Below are 17,218 nucleotides of genomic sequence, written 5' to 3'. Positions count from 1 at the left end.
TCCCCTGGGACCCTCCACATCTACCCTGAGGCAGCACTACCTTTGCCTGCACTTGTCGGGTTAGGAGCAGGGGGTAGTCTGCTTCTGGGAGCCATCATCGGGGTGCTGGTGGCCTACAAGCGGAAGACACGGGATGCTGACCGCACTCTGAAACGCCTTCAGCTGCAAATGGACAACCTGGAATCTCGTGTAGCCCTGGAATGCAAGGAAGGTACTGAGCGAGGTGGACGTGGAAAGCTTGTGACTAGGAAGGAGGGGAGAGTCACTTTCTTGGTCCTCAATGGGGCTGATGATTTCTTTAATATCTCAGGGTTTTCTTTGGCATCTCTTTGGAAAGAGGCTAGTGCTTGGCATGGGATCAATAACTAGGAGGAAGGATCTTTCCTCGGAGGGTTCTCTCTACTGCCAAAACAGAAGTCAAGGCAGCGGCTAGACAAGTATTCTTTAGAAAAGCTTAGAAAAATTGCCTCCTTGGACTGCAACTTGCCAAATGCTTCTACAAGCTCTGTTTTTAGCAAATCAGTATGTGTGCCTCAGACCTAACTCCAGGTATGCATAACAGCTTGATCTGGATAGGAAAGACCTACAGCCTGAACAGTAGGGATAAACCAATCAGGTTTTAACTATTCCACATTAGTTTCTCATGTAGTCAGCCATGTCCATTCCACGCCATGTCAACCTCAGCCTGCAATTAAAAAACCAACCAACCAACAAGAAAAAAACCATGGAAGTACACGTTTATTTTTGAACATGATTTTTCACATATTTGTGCAATTATCCATGCATCCCCCCCAACCTATACATTTTATATGTAGTTTCTTCCTAATACATGCCTTTTGTCCTCAGTTTATGAGTGGAGAATTATGCAGCAAAACGTCCAGAATGGAAATAGGGGTGTGTGGTTTTGTTTGTTTGTTTGCTTGCTTGCTTGCTTTTGTTTTTTAGCTTACCAAAACAAGAAAAAAGACAAAAAGCATTTTTTCCCTCCATTTGTTCAGTCCAGGATCTGAGAGTCCACATATTGCCCACCTTGCAGTTAAATCTCTAGTGTGTGTTGAGGCTGGACAAGAAGACACATCTGAATAGCTTTGTCCATGTCTACAACTTGTACAGAACCACAAAATTCCATCAGGAAAAAAAAAAGCCCTCATGCAAAGATACAAAACACCGCTAGAAAAATGAATGCGCCAGAGTCTACTTACAAAAGAACAGATCCTGCACTTCCTTTGCTGTATTCTTTTTTTAACAGAATGTCAATGCTGCATTTCAGGGAGCTTTTTTTGCCTCTGCTGGGTTTGTTTGGACTTCAGCTCCCATAATCCCCAGCTCAAATAGCCATGACTCAGAGGTTATGGGAATTTCAGTGCAAAACACCTGTACAAGGCTGAGGTATCATGTTGGAGAAGACAGTTTTGGACAAGCACTTAAGTAATTTGAATCCAAAGACTGAATATCCTGACAAAGCCATCTCATTGGAAGTACATTGAGACTTGGAGGGAGGGCAGTAATTTTTAAGCGGCTGGTCCGATTTGAGAGGGCAAAGCTGCTACAAAGCAGATGTGGTGTGTCCTTCCTTGATGCCTTGGGGGGTGGGGGTTAGTGAAGAGGATTGCCCCCTATGCATACCACCCAACCCCTTTTGACATTCTGTCATTTTTTCAGCTTTTGCTGAGTTGCAGACAGACATTAATGAGCTGACCAACAACATGGATGGAGTGAAAATCCCTTTCCTGGACTATCGGACGTATGCGAGGCGTGTGCTCTTCCCAGGAGTGGATGATCACCCTGCACTGCAGGAGACCAGTGTGAGTGCAAGGCATGGGAATTGGGACCCAGCAGACATTTCTCCTGAATGTTTGGGGAAAGGGGAGAAGAGGGATCTGAAACATGGAGTAAATCTACTATGAAAGTAAATAGGTGCAGAGACTGCTCTACAACATACAGTTCTTGTAACTTCTTAGGTATGTGGTGTCATCAGCTTTTTATTTGGTTCTTCCTCCATTCAGATGATTATGATGGGGGCTCACATTGGGGGGGTGGGGGCTCCTAGAAGAAGCTTTTGTAATGTAATTACCCTGTACCAGTCACAGAATGTTATGGAAGGGAAAGAGGTATTGAAGTGTCATCAACTTCTTTCATTCTTTTATTAGCAGGGGGAAATCCATTAAGAAGGGAAAGATGGAATGGCTGTCTGATGTCTTTTGATTAATAGTGCTAGGAGCTATCCATTTGGAAGCACCCATGGATCTAGTTCCTGATACAATGGGAACAAGTTCTCTCACTTGTCTACAGACCAGCTCTGACATTTCCCTGAATGTCAGGGCCTGTGTTATTGTAGTGCAGGGGAAGAGCTTGTTCGATTTCTTTCCTACTTTTGTCAGAAGAACAGAGGCCATGTTCAGAAACAGTGTCCACATGAGTACTAAATGCCACTGGAGGAAAACAAGAGAAGCCAGTTGTACCTTCATAATCCCCTGTTTGTAAGCCCCCGGAGGCATCTATTGTTGGTAAACTCAGGTGGATTCTTTTGCAGAAGTCAGAAAAGTTACTTTTTGATACGATGACTCCCAAAGTCCCCCACCAGCATGGCTAGTAACAATACTGGTAGGGAATTCTGGGAGCTGTAATCCCAAAAAGTAACTTTTCCAAACTCCAGGTGGTTTATATACACTGATGGTTCTACATTGATTTCAAAACTTGGGTGCCCAGATGTTCCTGGACTCAGAGAAGCCTTCACCACTAGTTATGCTGGCCAGGATTTCTGGGAGCTGTCACCTAAGAACATGTGGGGAGCCAAGGTTGGGAACCACTGGTCTATAAGAGAGGGAATGTGAAGTCAAGCATTTCAAAGATACATCTCTTTCACTGCCCATTTTTGTCCAGAATGTGTGAAAAGGGACAAGGAAACTTCTGAGGTGTCTCTGTCCCTTTGAAATATGGACTCTTGGGTTTGCTTGATGGCATTCATGTTCATATCTCTGCAGACTCCACCAAGCACCGAGAAGGGGCTTCGTCTCTTTGGGCAGCTGTTGCACACACGGCCCTTCCTGCTGACCTTCATCCACACACTTGAAGGCCAGCGTGGCTTCTCCATGCGGGATCGTGGGGCTGTGGCATCTCTGACTATGGTGGCACTGCAGGGTCGGCTTGACTACGCTACTGGGGTGCTGAAGCAGCTGCTGGCGGACCTCATTGAGAAGAATCTGCAGAATCGTGCCCACCCCAAGCTGTTGCTCCGTCGGTGAGAAGCTGCCTTTGATACATCACTCTTCCGCTACTAGTTGCTGCTCTGTTAGCACTAACTTTTCAGCATCAGTAAAATGCCATAGTGCATAACACTTTGTCCTTATTGCTTCTCCATATTATCTAGAGATAACAAGAGTTCTTAAGGCCAGAAGTGCAGCAGCTTGTTGGTTCAGTCAGTTCAAGGACTGGTGGTATTACTTTCTCTTCTGCAGTTTCATTCAGAATTATCTTATTTGTCCTTGCTTATATGTCTGTGTCATCCTGTAGAAGTCAGAGGGAGATGCCCCAAACCTTGAGTTCTGTGTTAGCAGCAGGATTGCCAAAGAACCAAATATGAAGCACAGCTGGAAAATTATAGCCCTCCAGATGTTGTTAGACTCCAGTGCCTGTTCTTCACTGGCCACTCTGGTCAGGACTAGCAGTCTATCAACATTTGGAGGAGCACAGGTTCCCCAGCCGTACCATAGAGGAATGGCAGATTTCTAGTACATATTACAGGGCACAGGGAACCAAGTATAAAGCAGTTTTGTTCAGATTTTAGTTTTCACAGCAGTGTGTAAGTGTTGGGGACTCCTCCTGCTTGGCATGCATGAGCAACTGTTCTTTCTCTCTCTCTCTCTTTTCAGGACGGAGTCGGTGGCTGAAAAAATGTTGACCAATTGGTTTACTTTTCTTCTGCACAGGTTCCTCAAGGTGAGAAGCGTTGGAACATGGCAACAGACATTTGAGTTCTCCTCTCTCTCTCTCTCTCTCTTTTTAATTTAGCCAGAGAACAGAAATCTACAGAAGGATTAATGAACTCTTAGCTCTAGAAATCCTATCCGTGATCTTTGCTATGGAGGTGGGAAAATGGGCAAGAACATTCAGGGATTAGTGGAGGAGCAACCGCAGTTCAGTGCTGAAGTGCCCACTTTCCATGTGGAAGGTCCCAAGGTCAGTTATGATGTCTCCAGTTCCAAATGGGGGCCAGATATGAGACGATGTGGAAGTCTTTCTGTGCCAGAGTCCCCGAAGAGCGGCTGACCAGCAGAGTAGGCAGCACTGGGCTAGGTGCATAAATAGCCTCCCCTTGTCTGAAGCAGCTTCTTTTGTTTGCTGCCTCTGAACCTGTCTCTTCTGGTCTGCAGGAATGTGCTGGAGAACCCCTCTTCATGCTTTTCTGTGCCATCAAGCAGCAGATGGAGAAGGGCCCTATAGATTCCATCACTGGTGAGGCACGCTACTCATTGAGTGAGGACAAGCTCATACGGCAGCAGATCGATTACAAGACCTTGGTGAGTGTAAGAGTGCAGCCATTTTGTCTCCTTCCAGGCCAGGGAGCCAATGGTTTATTCCACTTCCAGTAAAGCATAAGTACAGTACATGAGGGAGAACAGACCTGTTGCATAGTGGACCACTCTGGCTTGCAGTCTTGGTGGCTTGGGAGACTGTGTGCCACCAGACTGGATGCGACAAGCCATCTAACCTCCTAGTGACTGAAGACCTTGCTTTGTAGCATGACCTGCTCAAGCCCAGAAGGAATGTAGTTCACAGGAAGCAGGGCTGTGGATTGAGCCAGGAATTGTATGTAGTGCATCATGGAAAGGATATAGTGCAAGCATACCGTGTGGGGAGGGAGGGGGATTGATTTGCAGGACAGGGATATCAGGAAGAAATATATTTTGCACCATCTTTTTCTTGGCTGTGGAACAATCTGACCTTCCATGCTTAAATTTGCCAGCAACTAGGCAAGGCCAGCAGTTCTACCTCCATGTTTATTTTGCAATCGTAAGTGTTTCAGCATGAGAAATGCACTCCACTTGCAGGACCAACCCAAAACATAGCATTTTAGAAACATGACAGCTTTTGCTGTTCAAAATTTGAAGCTGGATGTGAGGCCAAATGAATATTATCACCTTCCAAAATCATAGAAGTATCTATTCTTGGTGCCTGTAAATACAGGATATGTGGATCCCCACGTGGCTAAGAAACAGCAGTTTGTTTCTTCTCGTAGACCCTGTTATGTACTCCACCGGAGCCACCTGGGGGGCCTGCCGTGCCTGTCAAGGTGTTAAACTGTGACTCAGTGACACAGGTGAAGGAGAAGTTGTTGGACGCTGTTTACCGAGGAGTGCCCTACTCCCAGCGCCCGCGTGCAGAGGACATGGAACTGGGTATGAAGGCAGAAATACGAGATAAAGAAGGTGGGGATGTGAATTTGGCATGGACCTGGATAAACTGGCCAGTAAAAAGAAATAGGTGGGTGGAGGAAACCGAAGCCAGCTTTCTTCTGACTGACTTCCCTGTTCATCCCAGAGTGGTGTCAGGGCAGTGGGGGCCGGACCATCTTGCAGGATGAGGATGCCACAAGCCGGATTGAGGGAGACTGGAAAAGGCTCAACACGCTAGGCCATTATCAGGTAACTGCCCTCTTTTCTCCCCTTCAGGGCAGAATTAGCAATCCTCTATATCCTGCCGTTTGCGGCTGTCCCAACATTAAAATCTGAGTAGTGGTGGTGAGCGTACAGATCTAACCTCCTTTTATGGCCCAGAATGTGATTGTCTTCCATATCTCTCAAGAATGTGGCTAGCCCTCAACAGGAAGTCAACAGTGGTTTGGGGATCCATTGACAGTCTTGAAGAGCAGAGTATACCAGGTGGAGAGGGCAGGGTGGGTGCCTGTGAGTGTGGTAGCCAAGGAACCTCGAGACCTCATTCTTTTCCATACAGAATGCTTCAGGGATCGAGTACATTCTGGAGATTATCCAAACCCTATTCTCGTTTGCTGTAGTAGAAGCTTGGCACAGTATAATGGCTAAAAGTTTCAGCCTGGAAGCCTCCTCTGGTTCAGTTCAGGGCTTCATTGTGAGACTAGTGGCTCTAGGTCAGAACTATTACTCTTTTAGCCTTGCCTGCTATATGGGCACATGCACATCTACCCTTCAGTATACTCACATGCCTTCGCCAATATGCGTGTAAGAATACATAATACTAGCCTTATTTATAGAAATACACTAAAGATTAATAGGATAATGTTTGCAAAATGCACCACATGTTCAAGATGCCTTATGTTAATGCTGCTTATTATTCTTATTTCTTCCTCCACCCCACCCCTCCCCACCCCTATCATTAACCTTGTGTTTTCCTCTTTCATTCCTGCCATCCCTGCCATTCAATGTGCAGGTAACAGATGGCTCCACAGTGGCACTGGTTCCTAGGCAGGCGTCAGGCTACAATATTGCCAGCTCCTTCACTTTCACCCACTCGCTGAGCCGCTATGGTAAGGAATGGCGAACCCCATGATCACCCCGTTTCCTTTTCTTCCCCCAATGCAAAGGCTCGCCTGCACTGAATCACCTGTGTTTGCTGCCTCTTTTTCTTTCCAACCTGTGTCACTCTCGGCAAAGAAATTTCTAAGCTCAGTATCTTCTTGGTTAAGTTATTTTCTTCTACTGCCTCTTTTAAAGGAGGGGTGGGCAACTGAACCAACCTCTCTTAGTTGGCCCTTGATATGATCCCTTTTGTTGTGGTGTGGCTTCTCTGCCTTTTGAAGAGTGTGTTGAAAGCATGATCCTGCTGGATCTGTTCTTTCAAAGGATGCCCCTCCGAGGCAGGGAGGAGGTGACCTCCTTCCAGCCTGAACAGGGAGAGGAGAGTCCTTTGAAAAGCATGGTTCTCATTGGATCTGTAGTTTCAAAGACTGCTCATTACCAGGTAGTGAAGAGCAACCTTCTCCCTGCACAGGGAAGGAAAGAGAAGTAAGTCAGGGTGATTATGTGTGAACACATACATGAGACAGGAAGACTATCAGTCCCAGTTGCCCTCTGACTCTAGTACATCAAGAGAGAGCACGTCTGGAGGATGAAAAGGTTTGTGCCCTAATGTTTAACAGAGTTACACACCCTTCGTTCCTATGTGTTCCCTTGCTTGCAAATTAAATAAACGTAATGCATTAATTATGTGCCCAACCTGTATAAATTATGCAGACTTACATACGTTCTTATTTTTCAGATTTTCTGCTTTAGTAGTCACAGAGAAGAGCTTCTCCTAATCACTGGGCATCTAATTTAGGTGCTTCTGAGTAGTATTCAGATGTTGCCATCCATTTTCAAGCATGAGGGCTAGAAACCTGCTTTTTGAAAACTAAAAGAAACAAAAAGCTGAATTCTGCAAACAGGAGCATATTGGTTGAAATCTTGGTGCTTAGCGCTGTAAGTCATAACTAGAGTTGACCCATTGAATAAGTGGGACATACAGAGGATCTGACTCACTAAATTCCCACTAATTCAGTGGGCCTACTCTAATTGTGACTTACTATCCATCTTTCTATTCATTTTTTTCTGAACTGCAACACACACATAGTTCATTAGGTTGGCATTAATGCCTGAATGACAGTAGGCTCTTTTGGCATTTGGGGCTTGTTTTCGGAGTCTGTGGAGTCTTCCCTGCTCCGTTGGCTCTCTCACAATGCTCCCTGTCAAGGTTTGGCTTTGTATTTTAACCCCTTTATGTTACAAATGCTGCACAGTCTTGTGCAGAGGGGAAAGTCCACATTATCTCTGCATTTTCCCTGGAGTTGCGTGAACTGATGCATAAGAGAAGAGCTGCCTTTCCTGTGTGAAGTGGACTCTGTTATTTGTCTAATGGGCCCCCTTCTCCTCTTGGTGCCCAACCCAGGTGGCCTTTTAGTGCCTCTGCCATCAGCCCTTCTCGGAGGAAGGCTGCTGCCACATCCAGATTTCTCATCCTTGCTTTTCCTGACAGTGCCACCCTCTTCTGGCCATAATTATTCCCTGCTATTCCAGGCATGGACTGCCTGTAATTTGGCTGCCACTCCTGTTTTGTGGCTCTGTGGTTGGGAGGGGAAGCAGGCACGGCAGATGTTGCTATTTGACCCATAGGGTGGGGTGGGGGTGGAGGCAGGGGGGTAATGTTATTGGCAGTTCTGGTGTTACCAGTGCTCAGGCACTAAGTCTTCCCGAATGCTGAATGAATACAAATCTATCTTTTTGGGGTGGGTGGGGTGAGGAGCACTAGATCTGAAGGAAAGGTGTTTGGAAGTGGGCTGTTCTATTCTCCACTCAAAGTGGAGGCTGCTGCTTTTCCCCTCCCTTCTCACCCTCCCAAACCATCCTTACAGAGAGCTTGCTACGCACCTCCAGCAGCCCTGAAAGTTTGCGCTCACGAGCTCCCATCCTCACTCCGGACCAAGATTCAGGCACCCGCCTCTGGCATCTGGTCAAGAACCACGAGCACCTTGGAGATCCCAAAGAAGGGGAACGAGGGAGCAAGATGGTATCTGAGATCTACCTCACCCGGCTCCTTGCCACTAAGGTATAGCAGGCAAGGGACCACTGTGTCGGGTGGCGGAGGTGCTTATAGCCTGTGCCTAGACGGCCACTCCATGGCAGAGGTCTTTCTTTGGAAGGTGCTGCACCATCTTCCCAGATATCAGGATCTGTTCTTTAAAGCTTGAACTCCTGGTGCCTTCCCTTTTTTTTGCAGGAGGCGACTGGTTGAATGTACTGTTTGCCGCATCCTCAGTGGATGCAATAGACAGTTCTCTCTAATACTTTTTACAACACCGAGATGTTGTAACCCCATTACTCTCTACCATGTTTGTATTTTCTCATGTCCGCATTGAGGACACAGAGGTTCCAACGGCCTTTCCTCTCTCCCTGGAGCTTCCACTGCAGTGGATGTGAAATCTGTGGCCCTCCACCTGTTGTCAGATTCCACCTCGTGTCAGTCGCAGCCATAGCTGGAGGGCCAGAGGTTCCTCTCCCTTGCTTTATCAGCTCTGTAATGGTGGTTACAGAGCTGGAGGGACATTTTTGCAGTCTTCTCTCCTTATTCTGTTTTCACAGAGGCGGTTCTATCTAACCCTTTGCACAGATGGCCTTGGCTCCCCTGAGCAAGGCATGCTTCCGGCTGCATCCCGCCTGGGTTGCAGGAGCTTGGTCATTGGCTCCTCTGCTCTGGTCCCTGTGGCTCACCCCTCCTGCTTCCCAGGGCTCGCCAGCTGACAGCTAACCTTCAGTTTGGATGCTCTATTTACATACTGTGGAATGTCAGGTCCATAACATTGCCGGTGAAGTCAGAACCATAAATTATCTGCTAGTGCGCAAGAGTGCAAGTGTCACTTGAGGTCTGAACTGTGCTTCATGTCTTTAGGTCAGGCTTTTGTTATGTGATCACCCTGCCTTATCAATAAACAGGATTTTACAAGGGCACTGTCATCGATCAACTTGTAACCATCAGACATTGTCCCACTGGTTCTTCCACCTTCTTTTCTTTCTACAAAGTGTCCATTAAAGAGGAAAAGACAGGTGTGCTGGGCAGTGTCTTTTAAGTAGTACATTTAGGAGCTATAATTTTGGGCATCCTGTGTGCACGCATATGTGGGTTTGTGCCCTGTGGCTCTTTGTGACTGATATGATCTCATTAGTTTAAGTTAGTGTTTGGTATTAGCACATGTTAATAGTATTTTGTGATGCTATTGATTGCTGTTGCCCCTGTGGTTGCCTGGAAAGAAGGAGCAACCATTTAAATCAGTATAAAAAAGGTTTATATTGAAATATGAAAGTGCTGCCGAAAAGGCAAGGCTTATAGACATTTTCCAAGGACCTGATTTTATAGCTGCAAATCAGAGAAATTGTTACAGAAATAAATGAAGTAAGAGAGTGCAAGAAAAGGTAAGATTGTCTTGAGAAGAATACTTAATGAGATGATTTAGGGTAGGGAAAATATATATTCAGATCAAGAGTTGTATCTTTCTCAGGGTGGAGGGTGGGGAGCTGAGGTTGGGCCTTCTCAATAGATCGCAACAAGGATCCTAAAATTTGGAAAACTGAATCATTTTTCTTTTGCACAATTTAGCAGACTATATGTTGGATAAACATATGGAGGTTTTCAGAAACGAAACAGAAATGGGCCTCACTGGACCTTTGAGGGAAGGCAGATTCTCATGGATAAATGTGCCTGAATAGAAGTTACTGGTAAATCCAAGACTTGGCCTCTTAAAGCCAATGAATTTGGAGGCAGGGAATACTGAAATATGTGCATTTTATTTTTCCTCCATGTCCATGAGGACTGACATTTTGTCTGGGGTTTCAGACTTTTAATACAGGCCAGGATTTTCATGATTTTGAAAAAGCTACCACATTATACCCTCCATAGAGTGATAAAACTTACAAAGGGTTTTGCAGACCTCTTGGTTTCAGCCTGACAGTTGTCCCACTAATTCTAATTTGGGGAAGATTAGAGCTCAGAATATTATTTCTTTTAAAGGAAAACATTTGAGCTATTCATTTATGGCAGGTAGGTAACAGTTGTTGTTATTGTAGTACCATCTGCCAGAAAAGAAAAAAAGCAATTTGTTAACTTGTACATTAGTGAGACGTGTAGCCATTACCAGCAAAGGAGAAGAATGGTCAATTCTTATATTGGAACTTGAAAATAATACAGAACTGGAAACAATACTTCTTTTTCTATAAAACCTGAAAAAATCCTGCAAAAAAGGCTTTAAAATTTTAACTTTTGAAAGTAACAAGAAAAATTTATTTGTCATACAAAGAATTGCTCTGTAGCAGCTTGGTAAGTTACTTTTAAAATGTATTTATTTCGATCCTTGAGATCCCAATGTGTAATTAAGTTTTGAGTGAGTGCATTACTTGCACCTAGTGATTTCCATTCATTCATTTATTTATTTAAAATATTGCTATGTCACCTTTCTCCCCAAAAGGACCCAAGGTGGCTTACATTACTAAAATGGTATTTGAAAGCTAAAACAATAAGTATACAAATATTTTAAAAGAATTAAACAAGTACTATATTAAAACAGAAACGAAGATCAATATTAAAACCCATTGAAAACAAGAGATATTGGCCTTGTTGGATGTTTGCCTGTCCTTTCCCACTGATCTGTGGTTGGGATTTGCCACATCTTAGCAACGTGGGGATAAGGTAAAATGTCTAGTCCTGACCACCAGATTGTCAGGAATGTGTTCTCTCCCCTCCACCTGTCTATCCCAAAAGACATTTTCCCAGATGCTCTTCTCTTCCTCTTTCCTAGGGCACGCTGCAGAAGTTTGTAGATGATCTGTTTGAGACTGTGTTCAGCACAGCACATCGTGCCAGTGCCCTCCCCCTGCCCATCAAATACATGTTTGACTTCCTGGATGAGCAGGCGGAGAGGAGACAGATAGGTGACCCTGACGTCCGGCATACCTGGAAGAGTAATTGGTGAGATCTGTGGCTTCAGCCCTTCCTTCCCACACCAGCACAATGACCTAACCCAGTGATAGGAATCTCCTAGCCTAGGATTAAAGGATCGCTGAAAGCCACTGACTGTTGACCTAGTAGGCACCCAGGGTGAAGCAGATGGCCTGTTTGTTCCACGGAAACCATACATGTTTTGTCTGAATGCATGCAGCTCTGTCTCTTCCCCAGACATGCCTGACTGAGATTATTGGCATCTGCAAGGAGTGCAGGGAGGGCTAAAGAGAAGATGCCTCCTTCCTGCTTCAGCCATTCTTCAGCCAGTTGGCAAACACTGCCTCAAAGTGATTGATCAAGTCCTCTTTTAGGAATGCATTTGCCCCCTCCCCAAAAGCAAGCACTCAAGAATCCCCAAGTGCTAGATGCCATCCAACCACTTAGCATCACGTGTGTGTGCACACGCCACCAAGTTGATTCCAACTTATGGCGACCCTTTCTAGAATTTTCTAGGTAGAGAATACACAGAAGTGGTTTACCATTCACTTCTTCTGGGGACGGCCTGGGACTGTGCAGCTTGCCCGAGGCCACCCAGGCTGGCTCTACTTGTAGGAGGCCCAGTGGGGAATTGAACTCCCAGCCTCTGGCTCTGCAGCCAGATACCTAACTCACAGAGCTATCCATCCAGCTGCTTAGGGGTAAAGGAAGGCCATATCCCTGCCCTTCTGTTGGATGTTGTCCTCTTGGTGCGCTTTTTAGTAAAGTAATATTGTCCCTAGGTAATGAGGTCAAATTCTATGAGGAAGTAGGATTTAGGAACAATAAAAGGGAAAATTCCCTTTTTATATTAACACAGCTTCCAGAGTCCTGCAGCCAGCATGGGAATTGTAGGGAAAAATATAACTTTCCTATAGTCCCTTTCAAGGACTTTGTGATCTTTGATATCTTCAACCTCTACATACTTGTCTTTCTCAGGGTATCAAAAAATCCAGAATCTGCCCCCACACAACAAAATGTGAGGATCAAGCACAAAGCCTCTTTATCTCCTCACACATTTCTTTCCTCTTGAGATAAACTTTTTGCCTCAGTGTGGTGGTGGATCTTCCAAATGTAGGGTGTGACTAGATGGGGGAATTTGGAGCCATCTGGGTCACATTTAAAAGGCTCTTATCTTCAGTGCAATCTGTTGCATCTTGCACTTGAGTGATCCTGCCATTCGCACACGAGACGTTTCTTCTCCCAAGAGAAAGATTCAGGCAGCACTCCAGATCACTCCAATTTCCTTTTATTATTATTATTATTATTGATGCCCTCTCTCCCAACCCCTTTCCCTACCTTTCGTTTCAGTTGTCATTCCATGGGCCACAGCAACTTCCCTTTTTTTGTTGTTGTTTAATTTAGTAAGTGTCATAGCACTACAGCAATTCATCAGCCTAGCATGGATAATTCCTTCTATCTCAAACAGTGCTGCATCACTTAGGAGAATATTTTTAAAAATTGTGAAAAAGAGGAAAATTGAGGAGAGGGGTTCTCCACTGTCCTTTCTACTGTCTCAACCCACTGCATAATCACGGGGTTGTCACCAAATAGAACGCCACCTACAGCTCTTATTTGGGAGTGAATTAAGCAATCACACAGACTGCAAAATGGGTTAATCAGGAGCACTCCCAATAAACTGAAGCCCTAGCGCTATGTCAGAAAGGAATGGAGCCAGTCACAAAAGGGGTGGGATTGGTCGCTCTTCCTTAAAACACATGTCATCTCTAGAAAATAGGGTGAATCAAGCCACATCAAATGCGAACTAAATAATGATCTATATGTTCATCGGATCACTGCTGCCCCTCACTTTCTGATGGACTGTTGCCTATTTTCAATTCCAGCCTGCCTTTGCGGTTCTGGGTAAATGTCATCAAGAATCCACAGTTTGTTTTTGACATCCACAAGAGCAGTATCACAGACGCTTGCCTTTCTGTGGTGGCCCAAACCTTCATGGACTCATGTTCCACCTCTGAACACCGCCTGGGCAAGGATTCCCCATCAACAAAGCTGCTATACGCCAAGGACATTCCTGTCTATAAAGGCTGGGTGGAAAGGTGAGCACTCGGGGGAAGTAATGTTAAACAATGGAGCCTGCGATTACAGAAGTGGGATGATGGTTCATCTCCCTTCCTCCCGCTGAGGACTGTCAGGGACCTCAACAAATTTCCACAATTGGGGCCAGATTAAGACATAGTGAGACCCTAACCTATGGCAAATTTAAGAGGCTTTATAGGTTTTCCAAAAATGGCTTTTAGTTTTAACAGTAATGTAAACCCTGAAGTTAGTAATTGGTTTGTACAGTGGTGCCTCGCTTAACAACGTTAATTCATTCCAGCGAAATCGCTGTAGAGCGAAAACGTCGTAAAGCGAAAATAAAAAACCAATTGAAACGCATTAAAGCCCAGTTAATGCATTCCAGTGGGCTAAAAACTCACCATCCAGCGAAGATCCTCCATACGGCGGCCATTTTCGGTGCCTGTATAGCGAGGAATCCGTCCCTAAGCACAGCGGGGAGCCATTTTGAGCACCCGGCGGCCATTTTGAAAACCCGACGATCAGCTGTTTTGATCGTCGTAATGTGAAGAATCGGTTCCCGAAGCAGGGGACTGATCTTCGCAAAGCGAAAAAACCCTGTTTAAAACATCGTTTTGTGATTGCGATCGCAAAAACATCGTCGTGAAGCGGATTTGTCGTAATGCGGGGTAATCGTTAAGTGGGGCACGACTGTATTTAGAGAGCCATCTTAATCTGAAGCCCTAAGATACAGCTTCGTTAGCTTGTGGATAAATCTAGAACTCTTCCTCCTCTCCTCAGTGCATCATACCATCTGCAACTCTTGCGGTACAGATTAACAAGTTTCCGCTATACCTAAAGCTTGGTTTATATAACATGGGAGTGCCTGGAAAGAACTGTTTAGAAGAGGGGAGGCAATGTTTTCTCATCTGTCCTTAGGGCAGTTAGCCAGGGCAGAAAATTCTTGATGACGGGGAAAAGACTGTCCTACAACTGTATTATGGGCAAAATTGATTTGCATAAACTGGAGTTGAACTCTGTGCTTTGACCTATGTCTAAGTCCCACTCCCGGAAAGACTCCCAGCCACTGAAATTCAGCAGCATGGTGGCAGCTGGAAGTGAGGTGTGTTTTTTTTTCACTTCTAGTAGCCCAAATCACATCTGGCACTAAAACCACAACTTCCCACCAAGGCACCTCATTTTAGAACACAAGACTTTAAAAAAAAAAAATCAATGGCAGGAGCCCTGCAGACCATAAAAACTACAATGGGGGCTACATGTGCCCCACACATAGCACTTTGGCCCTCCCAGTGTAAACAACTGAAGGGCTTGATTTTCCCTGTCACTTTGCAGAGATGAGAGGGTTCCTTGAACAATGTCCTCTTTCCTCAGACCTATGAGATCCCAATGCAGTTTCTGTCTCCATTTCCTAGGTACTATCGGGACATCAGCAAGATGGCATCCATCAGTGATCAAGATATGGATGCTTATCTAGTAGAACAATCCCGGCAGCATGCGGGTGAATTTAACACCCTTGGTGCACTGGGAGAGCTCTACAGCTACGTGGGAAGGTACCGTGATGAGGTGAGGCTGCATCATAACATTCCCCTTCCCTCTCATCCCTGCCCCTTCTCACTCCGTCTGCCGTCAGTCATCCAAGAGTGCTTGAGGGAGGCTTATCCAGTATACATCTGGCAAGGGCTGGGTCTAAATTGATTCCTGGTACAAGATCTGTGCAATGGGGGCAGGTCATGGCACGGTAAGGTACCTCTGTGTGCCTGTTCCTGCAGTCTCTTTCCCCCTTGTGTATGATGCTGGTTCTGTATTCTCCCATCCACTGGTGCCTTCTGCTCAGTAGGCCATGGGATGATGGATCTGACTGAGCAAAAGGCCCGACAGAAGCTCCTGCAACAAGTGGAGACCTGGATTTTGTTCCTAGTCTTATCTAGCATGCTGGAGGAAATTGTCTCTCCCCACCACCACCACCACCATCACCACCACCACCTCCTCTGCCTTTACCTGGAGAACAGAGATCTGAAGGAATGTTGAGAGGAAGGGCAGAGAAAGGAGTGGAGATATGATAGGAAATGAAGTCTCTCCCTGAGTCAAGTTTTTGACACTCTTGTCTGACTCCAGCCTAAAACTGCACGAAGGAGCCAAAGGGTGGAGTTTAAAAGCCTCTTTTACTCTCCACTGTCCCTCAACAAACCTTTCCAAATTTAACGGGCCATATTTTTCCCCCTCCCACCCACCCTAGAGTTTATCTCATTCCCTCCTTCTTCCTTGGAGTTTGAGGCTCAGTATCCCCTGACCTTTTTTTTTTACCTTTCTCTTTTCCTTCCCTTCTTCCGGACCCTGCGTTTCCCGCCTCGTCGCTTGCCCTGATTTACCCCACCACCACCACCACCAGATCCTGACGGCGCTGGAACGTGATGCTGCCTGCCGGAAACACAAACTGAGGCCGAAGCTTGAACAAGTCATCACTCTCGTTTCTGGGAATAGCTGAGAGTCCGGGAGGGTGGGTTTGCGAGGGGGCAAAAAAGGGAAGCAGGGGCACACGTCCTCAGCAGATGGATCCGAAAAAGACTCTACCTCCAACTTTGACGTGTGGTGCCACCAAGGGGAGGGGACAGACTTGACCTTTTTAACTTCCCCCTTGGGCCAGAGATCTATGTGACCTTTTGCACTCTAAGGCTGAAGTCCTGGGGTTGCCAATGGAGGTTGTGGTGCCCTCCCCTCCTCCCCCAACCTTCAGTCTGGAAGCAATAACAAGCATCCTTCCTTCGCATCTGAACTGGGAAGGGCAACTCAAAATGAGCAGTGAGGTTGGGGCACAGCCAGATAACGCCCCCCCCTCAAGCTGGCAGCTAGGTGGAGATCCCTCACCCCCCTCCCCAATGTTTGTGGATCCTCCCGTTAAGCATAACAGTCCATTTCCTAGTCTCCCCCACTCCTCATCGGTAGCTGGTGGAATTCGCCCTTGTTCTGTTTTTGGTAACCATGACAATTGGATATTTTTTATCCGTACCTGAGAACACCCCCCCCTCCCGTTCACCCCCGCCCCACCTGTTGTGCCCTCATGGGGTGCAGTGCCTTACTCATTAATTTATTATTGCATCTTGTTAAGATTATTGGCTGTAAATGATTCCATTCCCTGGGTGTAGAGATTTCAGTGTAAAAAGTCCTCCGTTTCCCCCCTCCCCATTCTTGAGAGTGTGTGTAAATATTTGCACTGCAGCCTGGAGGGATTCAATCCCCCCCACTCCTCCAAAATAAATAAATAAATAATGTCGTGAAATAAAATAAAATTTAAAATCCCCCTTGGGGTTTAGAAATTAAGGTGGGGTGTCCCTGCAGCTGCACTGGCTTTTTATTGGTTCATTTTATAATTAATTTTTCTTTTGCTAAATAAAAGCCTGGAAAAATGGTTTTTTTCCCCTTGATATCATGTGTGTGCTGGGATGTATTGGGAGGGATTCCATAAGAGAGCAATTGCAGAGAAATGAACCCTGTCTTCAGGCGTTCCAGACTCATACAGAAATATTTTGGTCTCTCTCTTCTTTCCATATGCTGTCTTTTGTTCATCTGCAAGGTTGGTTTCTCCCCTCCTGTCCTCTTTTGAATTGCACCTAAAACTCTAAGGATAATACTCTACCTCACATGTAGAATAAGATCAAATACTGTCTGTCTGTCTGTGCGTGTGCGTGTGCATTTAACACTGCAA

General features: G+C 45.7%; 1 protein-coding gene across 3 annotated transcripts in view; it reads left to right on the top strand.

Moving 5' to 3' along the window:
- Positions 1–16,921, top strand: part of PLXNA3 (plexin A3) — a 79,241-nt gene extending 62,320 nt beyond the window's left edge. For all 3 annotated transcript variants that reach the window (XM_020792920.3, XM_020792925.3, XM_078386547.1), the window contains 13 exons: positions 1–211; positions 1,663–1,805; positions 2,985–3,241; positions 3,873–3,939; positions 4,374–4,520; positions 5,240–5,399; positions 5,542–5,645; positions 6,409–6,505; positions 8,366–8,559; positions 11,300–11,469; positions 13,323–13,535; positions 14,928–15,078; positions 15,905–16,921. The exon at positions 1–211 is cut by the window's left edge and continues 24 nt beyond it. In XM_020792920.3, coding sequence (XP_020648579.3) covers positions 1–211; positions 1,663–1,805; positions 2,985–3,241; positions 3,873–3,939; positions 4,374–4,520; positions 5,240–5,399; positions 5,542–5,645; positions 6,409–6,505; positions 8,366–8,559; positions 11,300–11,469; positions 13,323–13,535; positions 14,928–15,078; positions 15,905–16,000 — 2,010 coding nt within the window. In that variant the 3' untranslated portion in view covers positions 16,001–16,921. The remainder of the gene's footprint in view (positions 212–1,662; positions 1,806–2,984; positions 3,242–3,872; positions 3,940–4,373; positions 4,521–5,239; positions 5,400–5,541; positions 5,646–6,408; positions 6,506–8,365; positions 8,560–11,299; positions 11,470–13,322; positions 13,536–14,927; positions 15,079–15,904) is intronic.
- Positions 16,922–17,218: the final 297 nt, after the last annotated feature.

Source organism: Pogona vitticeps, chromosome 2 (genome assembly GCF_051106095.1).
Source record: "Pogona vitticeps strain Pit_001003342236 chromosome 2, PviZW2.1, whole genome shotgun sequence".
Taxonomy (NCBI): Eukaryota; Metazoa; Chordata; class Lepidosauria; order Squamata; family Agamidae; genus Pogona; species Pogona vitticeps.
The sequence above is the reverse complement of the archived record's forward strand: the minus strand, read 5'-3'. Positions and strand labels throughout refer to the sequence as shown.